This window comes from Ruditapes philippinarum, unplaced genomic scaffold (assembly GCF_026571515.1).
Source record: "Ruditapes philippinarum isolate M1 unplaced genomic scaffold, ASM2657151v2 ctg3955_1_1_1_1, whole genome shotgun sequence".
NCBI lineage: Eukaryota > Metazoa > Mollusca > Bivalvia > Venerida > Veneridae > Ruditapes > Ruditapes philippinarum.
In genome coordinates, this window is record NW_026852939.1 from 72,100 (window position 1) to 83,440 (window position 11,341).

The 11,341-nt window shown below is 32.8% G+C and overlaps 1 protein-coding gene across 1 annotated transcript; it reads left to right on the forward strand.

The window, feature by feature from the left end:
• The first annotated feature begins 462 nt into the window (after positions 1–462).
• LOC132728800 (uncharacterized) lies at positions 463–3,080 on the forward strand. Its single transcript, XM_060714474.1, has 2 exons — positions 463–770; positions 1,125–3,080. The coding sequence occupies exon 2, from the start codon at positions 1,170–1,172 to the stop codon at positions 2,502–2,504; it is 1,335 nt and encodes a 444-aa protein (XP_060570457.1). The 5' UTR covers positions 463–770; positions 1,125–1,169; the 3' UTR covers positions 2,505–3,080.
• Positions 3,081–11,341: the final 8,261 nt, after the last annotated feature.

Here is an 11,341-nt window from a genome sequence, read left to right on the forward strand (position 1 = left end):
AATAGAAAACATATACATGTATTTGTATATGCATGTTTTTTCAATAAAATTGTTTATTTTGTTAATTTGTTCAAAATGATACATTGTGACATGGCATACAGAAATTGTGCCATAGTCTTCTCACCCTTGTTGAACTGCTGACAAAGAGCCTTCACTCTGTTCTGGTGGATGATGAAATAACCAAATTAATTGAAAAAAGGCAGATATTCATTCATTGACACTACATGTAAATGTGATGGACCATGGGGGGTGGGCTTTTGTCCTACCTTTACTTTTTTATGGGGGGGCTTTTGTCCTACATGTATGTGGAAAATTCATGGGGGGGCTTTTGTCCACCTTGTCATTTTTCGTCCGGGGGGGGGGGGGACTTTGTCCGTATCCCCAGTAGAGTATAGTGATTTTATCAAAACAAACAAATAACATCAAATAAGCTGTTTTCTGTTAAATTATTCAGACTAATGTTAGCTTACATTGTATTAGAAATTTGAATAATATTAAAATATTGCTAGTCTTTTGTAGATTTCATTCAACCAACTTCACATATATATATTAATGAAAGCCATTACAATTGTTGTAGGACAGCCTTATAATATCAAAATTTTATTTTTCAGTGTAAACGCATATGCTGTGTGCCACATTGTCATACAACAGGCTACGAAGTGATAGAAGGCCATGGCAAACCCAGCTATCATAGATTCCCCCCAATTGGCAATCCTTTGCGGGAGGTGTGGTTACAGAAAATAAGACGAAGTGAAGGAGAATTTTTCAAGGTAGAAATAGTGTGTGTGTTTTTTAAACAGTTATTGGTTCATTAGGTTATGGCTGTACAGGAAGCATTGAAAACAAATCGTATTAAAATAAATATTAAAAAATGCCAGAAAAGTTAGAAGATTTGTTCATTAGTATGCTGTGACCAAATATAAATCTGTATAAAATTTGCCATAACATATATACAGATTTTAATCCCACACTGTTTAAGAGAAACATCACTGAATATTGTGTTAGATCTTTCTTTTTCAAAACCAATATTTCCCTAGTTTTATATATTTTCTCAATTAACTGTCATATACATTCTTACTTTGCAATGTACAACTAATTAAACAAAACAAAACACTATTTTTCAGGTTAACAGCTCTACAGTGGTATGCTCCCTTCACTTTCCTACAGATATGACAGAAGTGTCGGGTTACGGTAAAAGAAGGTGTCTGTTGACTGGAGCTGTGCCAACAATATTCGAATGCTGGAAGGACATAAAGCACATATACAAGCCAACTCGTACAAGACCACAAAACAAGATGCAGATAAACAAGACCATTAACTTAACGGAAGATGATCAGATGCCCCAAGCTGTTGAAATTAACAGTGAAAGTGACACCTTAAGTGACTTAAATAAGGAAAATGTAAACCCTATGACTGAAATTCAGACTTGTGAAGTTGAACTGCAAAATAATTACATGATTGAGCATATAAAATTACTTGAAAACAAAATTGCTTTCTTGGAACAGAGGCAGCTTAAGCTCGTTACTGATAACCAAGCTCTTCAAGATGATCTGAATCAGTCTGTTTTCTGTGTTGAAAATTTGAAGCCACAGGAATTTCCATTTTATACAGGATTTCAATCTCAAGATGTTTTTAATGTGGTACTTGGGCTTCTAAATCCAGGTGAAAATGGAGAAAATATTTCAGTTGTTCAAGAGAAAGAAAATGTTGTAAGGGATGTCGAAAGGAAAACTAGGTCAAGAAAATTGTCTCCTTCAAATCAGTTTTTCCTTTTTTTATGCAGAATTAAATTAGGATTATTTGAAATGGATCTTGCAAGGCGTTTTAACATTTCTGTTTCCACTGTCAGCAACATAATTATTTCATGGGCAAACTTTTGTTATTTAAGGCTAGGAACATTGATTATCTGGCCTTCACGTGAGATGGTAGACAAGTCTATGCCCAGTTCATTCAAAATGAAATATCCATCTACTCGTGCAATCATAGACTGTACAGAAATAAAAGTGAATATGCCTTCTTCATTGTTGTTGAAAAGTCAAACATACAGTAACTATAAAAGCACAAATACATTGAAGGGCTTAATTGGCATCGCCCCCTGTGGTAGTATTACATTTGTTAGCCAATTGTACCATGGTAGTATATCAGATAGAGAAATTACCATCAGGAGTGGATTCTTAGATCTTCCTTTTAATGAGGGTGACAGTTTAATGGCAGACAAAGGGTTTGATATCCAGGACTTATTGGATGAGAAACGAGTACGACTGAATATCCCACCGTTTCTTGGAAAGTATGGGCAAATGACAGACATTGAAGTGTTTCAGACCCAAAGTATTGCTGCTGAGAGAATACATGTTGAGAGAGCCATCAATAAAATAAAAAATTTCCACATATTTGACCAGGCCATTCCAGTATCTCTATTTGGAACAATTAATCAAATCTGGACTGTCTGTGCCTTGTTGACTCTATTCCAGGAGCCAATCATTTCATGTCCTGGTTCTGATTAAAGACAGTGATGGCTGAATAGCAACATACTAAGTGTTAGTTGTACACTGGGAAACTTACTTTAAAATCAATTTAAATTTTTGTCAAAATGAATATCAAACATTTGGTAAGGTTTAATATGACACTTGTAAGTCCTTCATTGAAAGAAATAAACAGTATTTTGTTGTTTCTACTTATTTGACTCAATGCTGTGATGTTATGTTCAAACTTTTTTTATATTTGAGCCGTGTCACGACAAAACCAACATAATGGGTTTGTGACCAGCATGGATCCAGACCAGCCTTCGCATCTGCGCAGTCTGATCAGGATCCATGCTGTTCGCTTACAGACCCTATAACAAGTAAAGAAATGGATAGCCAACAGCATGGACCATGATCAGACTGTGCGGATGCGCAGGCTGGTCTGGATCCATGCTGGTCGCAAACCCATTATGTTGGTTTTGTCATGACACGGCTCATTTCAAGTTTAACTGGAAACTAAACTGATCTATTGAACAATACGCTTGTCATACCACTTGTTTGTGTTAAATACATTTTAGTTGGGTATAAGCATGTCAATAAATAACATATAAAACAAGATTTTGTGAATTCATTTTCTTTTATTTAAAAAAACAAACAAAATTTCAATATTTACACAAAAAACTCTGTAGTTATGATGACTTTGGGCAGAAAAAGTTTATACATAAAGAAAATCAATACATTGTGTCCCACATCTTATTGAAATCTTTATAAAGTATGAACAACAATGTAATAAAAAAAATTTACACAACAGAAGTCAGTTAGGCTAGTTTCACATGGTCAATATAGTCTACCAGACTCCTTCCCTTAAAAAAGCACATATTTACATGTATAGAAAGCACATATTTACATGTATAGAAGCAAAGTATTGTATTGTACTCACACTCTAAAAAAATCACACATTTACTTAAAAAGTAAAGCACCTTTGGAAGTAAGTCATTGTGAGATAGCACATAAATAAACCAGGGTATTTACCGGCCTGGAAAATACTCCCAAAAGAGGAAAATAATGGCAAATACTACAAAGATGAGTTTTTTTGCCTTAAAATACTACAGAAATCTCAATTTAGTTGACAGTTATTAATGTATAATCATAATAATAATTCAATAACTCAGACATTTTATTTAAATATCATATCAGGTGATCATTATAAGCACATATGGTAAAAATAATTTTTAAATAACTGTCTTTTTTTACTAAGAACCTAAAATACAGCAGGTGAGAAATTAACAAAGACAACAGTAAAGTGTCATAAATTACCTAGACAATTTGCCTAGGTGCAAGCAAGTGGTTGTATATTGGTATGACATGAGCTACAGTGTCATCTGCATGGCTTCATTCTTGAGTTTAATTTATAACAGACAGAAATTCCATTGTCATCACCATTCCTATAAGTGCACTCCATACTATTACCAAGCTACTATGAAAAAAGGGATAAAAGTGTAATACTTAAGTATAAATAAAATGGCAATTGATGGGTAAACTTGAAATTATCCATATGAATGAAGATTATTTAATAGGGAATGTTGTATTTATAATATACTTATAATGAAATACTGAGAAATAATGATGAAATAAAATGCGTATTTTCATTTTCCGTATTTTCACTATAAAAATTTATTTTTCACTGCAGTCAAACATATTTTCCGTACTTTCTGTTAAATTCTGCCAGTACACAAAATTTAAAGAAAGCCTTTCAAATTTTAATGTCAAAAAAGAAAATATGTATATAATAAGCAGAAAATTAAAGATATTTCTCAAGATTCATATTGTGGTATAAAAAACAATCATATTTCACTTGTGGCTACCGCCACTCATGAAATATTTATTTTCATACCACTCGATGAAAATAAATCATGTATTCATAGAAAAAACTTATATCCTCTATATATTCCAGACCGTGGTCAATTCAATCGACCAGTATTTGCCGGTAAATACCGCCGGCATGGAAAATACTCATACATTGTATTTGCAGGCATTTTGCCAACCCTGAAAAAACACAACCTGTGTTTAAGAACAATCAGAACATATATTACACATATATCTTGGAAACTGACATTAATTGAATATTTTGTTTCATGTGATAGCAACTACCCATCAACACCTACACTGTATTTCAATCAATAGAACTATTAATAAAAAATAAACAAATTGTATAAATGTCTAGCACTGTCATCTTATAAAGTGTTTAATAGTTATTGCGATCGAGGCAATAGCTGATGTCAATATTGCATTTGGTGAATTATATCACAACTGGGGCATCACTAAAAAATAATTGGTTTGCATTTGCGCGACCCACCTTTTTAACAGTGAGTCGGTTGGCCGGGATTTTGTTCTTCTTATATCTTAGTGAAGATTTAAACAAGCATATGGTTATGTTTTGATAAAAAAATTTAGTCCAACTTTTTTTTAAGTGGACCAATTGCATTGAGTCAGTCGAGCAACTGCAAACTAACTATTTTTTTAGTTATGGCACTGGAAACTATTTGATTATAATGTCTACCATAAAAGGTTTTGTTTTCCATATACAGTCATGTAGAGATTTTAAGAGGACACATTATTATTATTATCTAGCAAAATTTGTGTTTTGGCAACTGATAGAAAATGGTCCAAAAAGAAATCTTTCAATTTCCTAACCATATCTAAAAAAAACATTTCATCATAGAGTATTCTGTGCACTCCGAGGCCTTTGTTGGTGTAAACAATAAAGTCACAATAACTGGCTCCACAAATTCCTAGCTGGCCTTGAACTTGGGCAAAGTAGTCATGCTCTATTTTTAAGGAAAACAGGCCGTCCTTCAATGTGCAAAAGAATCCAGGATCACAACAAGCGTCTTTTGGGGTCACACTCTTCTTTGAATAAGCACATTTTACCTCCAACAGTCCAAAACCTACATCATTGTTATATACCAGTCTGTCAGGGGATGCAGCCAACCATGGTAATGCAGTATTCACGACAACACCAGATTTTGTATACTGCTGTTCTCATGTTGCTTTTTTGTCATATAGTTGAGGTACTTCTTTACCGCAACCTCCTCGTTGTTGAATTCCATACAGAACTGCAGGAACATGTGACAGATTCTTTGGTGTAAACAAATAATCTTTGATGAATGTGTCTTTGTCCTTCTTTCTTGAAAGTATACGCCCAAACTTACTTGCTGTTAACCGATATTTTCTTGCTTGAAACCATGCTTCTGATTGTGCTTGTTCTTTTGTATCCTTCTCAAGCTGTATGGCATCTTGTTCTGTAATTTCTAAATTCAGGTCTCTCAATATGGTATTCTCAACACTATCTGGGAAATGTCTTCTAATCCAAGGGAAATTTTGTGCCTTTTCATCATTAACAATTGTTTCTGGATTACTTTCAAGGTTTAAAGTTACAACAAAGTCTCCTTCTGTTTTACTAAGCTGATAAGATAGCACAGAGCCAACTGGGGTGCTTAATTCCAATCTGGTGTCTACCATCGGGGTTTTCTCAAAGCTGGTTACTTGGCACAGTCCTATCAAAGGATTAATCTCTTTCAGTTTATCCACTGCTCCTTTCACATTCAGTTCATTCCTAGCTTCTTTCAACCGCGTGTCTTGAAGAAGGGGTCTTATACCACAAAAGTTATTTCCAAATTTGGGCTTTACCACAGTTGCAGCCATAACAGGTTCGGCCCGGACTCCTTCTGTTCTAGCTTTGGTCCATTGTGAAGGCCTTTCAGTGCAGGTTTTCAATTTACTAAATTCTGTTAATTTTATCTTCACTGAGTGGTCAATGGTGTAGAGCAGGGCAAACACATGATTGCAAAACCCACTAGCACCTGCAACACAAGAACATTTCCCACACTTCACATGGCCCTTGGAATCTAATGTCACTCTACTGTCATGGGGTTGTTCATTTTTCTTCATAGATTTGAAACACTTACATTTTACAATAATGTTATTTGAGTTTGTACTAGTAGAGACATCATGAACATATCCATCAAAAAATAAAGTGTATCCTCGATTAATGGGTTTTTCAACAATGTCTTTTGTCTTCTTTCCTGACAGTTTTGAGTAGTCCAAAATGTTCACATAGTTAAATGTCTCTGGCAGGCACTTTGCATCTTTCGTCCAATTTACAGTCTCAGTTTCAGTTTCTTTGGAGTTTTGTTGTCTTGTTTTTGTTTGGCAGTTTGGGCAGGCAGATTTCTTTTTCTCAAGATACGGCTGTCCAGGATAAGGATCAGTGATGTCAAAAACAGCACCTGTTTCTACGCACTTCTTCACCCTAAAAATAAACAAAGTCATATTTCAGATAGGGATCACAATATATAATGAACTTAATTTATAGTAACGTAATATATCATATGATATAGCAAATATCGGTCACCTTTTAACTTTACAAATATCATATCCATAATTTTACAGATACCGAGCCCTAGTATGAATCATCAAAGACAAAATAAAATTTTTAAAATTAACATTCAAATCAACAATTCATTTCATTAACTTTTAGATCTAGGTACATGTATATCATGTCATCCCTGACTTTAGCATAAGTAACTTTAAACTAAATATATCAAAAAGACTTGTGCATAAAAATAAAGCATTTAAAATAAAACAAGCAAAACTGCACCAGCCCAGTGCAGCCTGTACAGATCTAGATCTACAAATAAATGAGCCGCGTCATGACAAAACCAACATAATGGGTTTGCGACCAGCATGAATCCAGACCAGCCTGCGCATCCGCGCAGTCTGATCAGGATCCATGCTGTTAGCTATCAGTTTCTCTACTTGTTATAGGGTCTGTAAGCGAACAGCATGGATCCTGATCAGACTGCGCGACGCGCAGGCTGGTCTGGATCCATGCTGGTTGCAAACGCACTATGTTGGTTTTGTCATGACGCGGCTCAAATGTCCTTCAGCTTTGATTTACATCCATACAGCTTCACAGTACAAGTAATATTCTATACAGACTGTAGTGTAAAAACATATTCCTACATAATTATAACATGAATATGTTTACACATTAATATACACATGTAGTTAGTTAAAAATTGTAAGCAACTACTTCACAAACCTGACACAAAGTTCAGCCTTGTTTCTTTAGATTTGACTTTTTGACCTCGGCACTTTTAACCACACCCTCAGGTCTGTCCACTCTGCATTTCTCTGGTACAGTGTGCTTAATGTTGCTCCTGGTATGTCCTTTTCTGTCAGCTGTTAAAATAAAATTGATAAATATAACAACCTACAATTACAAGTATAAAGTAATTGTCTATGTAAAAGGTGAGAAAATCATATACATGAATATTGTACTGCAATTAAGTTTGACCTTAATCTTTTCTTCTGATTTTCCCCTTTTTATATACTTTTATAAAAACATACTTTGTAATAACTTTGAAGTATCAAGAAGTTATAAATAATATATGCATGCTATTTGTACATAAAACTTCCAACGAAATGGTATTGTCAATAGAAATTTATGTTTTCCAAGTAACGTTATTATGTGATCAAATTAGGCTGATGGGTTAGTGTTAGGTGAATGTAAATACCGCTATTTAATGTCACAATACACATTCATTAATGATGATCAGAGCTGCATTACTGGTACTGGTACTGCATATTATGTACAGCAGCGATTTTGCAAGTACTGCTACTGAATTACTCTTACAAAAATTTTCATACTACTGGTACTGGCATTACTGCATTACTGTCTGCTTGCATTAAAAAGTACTTTTTTGGGTAAAAAAAAAGCAACTTTCTCATAAAATACTGTAAATTACATTATTACTAAGACATAGTACTTTTGGATCGGCGGTTTTGATCCATTTTACCTTTTTAAAAAAAAGCATCAAGTGCCTTTTACTTTAAAAAGGGCTCTTATAAAAATGGATATCTTATTGGAATTTACTTTTTAAATATCACATGGTACATATATTTCTAAATTGTACAATTGATATCACGAATTACTTGCCCTAAATTAAGCTTATTTAGTTTTTTTAAAAAACTCATATGCAAAAAGTGGCAAATCAAGGGATATACTGCTTAACTGTGATTACGATTTTTCTCATTATTTAAGAGCTACGACCCAGTGTAATTAGTATAGTTCTTGGCATAAATATAAAACTCGTAGTAAGCTCTGCTAGCAATTGTATGCGATGTATATGCCTTTATTATTATGTAACGATCACCGTGCTTGCTAAAATTTAAGTACTTATGTAAAGCTAACGAACCTTTCATCCATAAACGCAAACTAAAAAAGAAGCCACTTAATTATCCAAAGCATACATATAGACATCATACAATGATATTTAGTATAAAACCCATTATCTTTCTTGAGACTTTATAGTATACTTGGTTTCACAATTTGTAGTAAAATAAAGCATCGAACTAGTATTTAATATAAAATGATAGTAAAGCTAAAGACATAGCAATACAGCATATCAGTCTAAAAACAATTGAAACAACAACACCTTAATTAAAACATAAACATGTACAAAATGTACCCAAGAAGTAGGACAGTTTATCAGATCAAATACATTGCTGGTGCTAAGATTTTAATCATAAATTCACTAACTTTTTCAAATTCTGATATGGTATATAAAAAACGAGCACCTTTCATTGTCCGAATCAAAATTTTGATGCTAATATAGATACATTTATATTCAGATATAAAGTCGGATATAGACATTTCGAATACAATTATATTCATTACCGTAATGATAGCTGTAGTAATCGCTTTTTCATTTCTCAAAAAATGATATTAAATTGGAATGGCTTAATCTGTAGTAAAAACAATTTATAAATGTGACCGTTTTCTGAAAATCTAGTAACAACTAATTCAATGACAAAGTAAAACGTATCAATATGGGTAATATATACTAGATTATACTTTTAAAAAACAAATAAACAAAGCTTTTTTACAAAAAAAGAGAAACATTTTAGCAGCTAGTATAAAATATTAGGCTGATATTAACGCAAAGCATATCAAAATTATAGGAATCGGAGTCAATTTCGCCAAGTATTGAGTAGGGGATATGTTCTTTATTCACTGAAATTGCTTTTTTTTTGGGGCAAGCAAACAAAAAAATTGCCGCAAAAAATTCAATGTTTCACCATCCCAATTATTTAAATGACTCTCCGAGAATATCTTGTTTCTCTTGCTTTCATAACCTTTTGGGTGTGTCTTGGGTTTTCAGCATATCTTTTCTTCGCCTACTGGACATTGCAATATGTCACGCAACGCAAATATTTAGGTTTTTAAAAAGGTTAATCAGCAATTTCAACTACATTGAAGAGCAACGAATCTTTTTTTCATGCTTTGTAATAATATATTCTAGATATTTTTTTCGAATCTTTTGTTTTATTAATTTACTGAATTAGCCCGCATGGGCTTTTCAGGTTTTAGATTTCAGCATTATTGTCCCCTGCAGCTAAAAGTAATTCCAAAGCTACATTTCGTCTAGCTTGAAAAAGACCGGGTTTTTTTTTAATTGAAAGGTTCGTGGCCCAAGACAACGAACCTTTCATTGAGTTAAACTGTTTAATTTTATCATGTTTCCCCTCATCATAATAATTATCTTTTATAGAATTGTTTTAAATTCACTTCATATTTTGAATTTATAATCACAACAATGTAAATGTTTATTTAATTTTTTATAAAACAAGCTTTTCAGGCGAAAGTAATGAGGTTTATTTTTTACATTAAATCTTTTTCAGTTGTAAACGTCTTGTAAAAATCAGACATTCTTTTGAATGTTCTTTTTCTCTGTATAAAATAAGATATACTCACAAGATTTTTCTTAAATAATATTATATATATACAGGATAAAGAATATATTATTTTATTCATATAAATTATCCCATAGGAAAGGTTCGTTGACTAATGGTCACGAACTTTCCTTGTTTGTAATCAGACATGGTGATTGATAAACATCATATAAAAATATAAAATCGCTTATTTCATTTGAAGAAACAACATCGTTTGTGATTCAGTAGGCAATAGAAAATTTTCTTGAAATTGAATAATCATGAAAAGTATCAAACATCACATGCCAAAGGAATTTTGATGGCGAATTTCGATCATGTTAAAGCATGCGCTGGCGATATAATAAGCAACCATTATAGAAAGAATTGAAACGTTTTCAACCCAAATGACTTCATAGTACATATGTTTGTTAACCGCAGCCGTTTACAAACAAGCATAGTGTATGGGCATCGAGTAAAATATATCACCGCACGAACCTTTCATCACGAACCTTTCTCAGGCATATTTCAGATTCAATAATGTGGTTTATACAGCTACAAAATGTGTTTCATTTTTGGCAATAATATACTAATTTTTTTAAGCAACTTAGAACATTTTTTGTGCTGGGAGTACATATTGCAGTCATAAACCCTTAAAATGAGATAACGAACCTTTCAATTTACACCCAAACCACATCACAAACGTTAAATTCTACATAAATAATAAAAAAAATTGTGCACCACTATGAACATGGTGATTAATATGAAAGTATTATATTGTAATAAAATTACAAAAATGAACATGTAATATAGTTTCAATGAATAAAAACACTTCACTTGCAATATATGGTTAAAAGGATAACGAACATTTCATACTATCCGGCGACAAACACTAACCCCTTAGCCATTTTTTATGAGTTATTGTTACTGAGATCTAATTTACAAATTTATAGTCGTGAATTGTTCCAAAATAATACGCGCATCAAACAAAATTAAAACAATACAATTAAAGCATCTAAATACACGTTCACTTTTTATAAATTGGACGGCGACACAATCACGTACCTGTCATTTTCGTAACTTTTAGGTGAATATTATTAAACAAT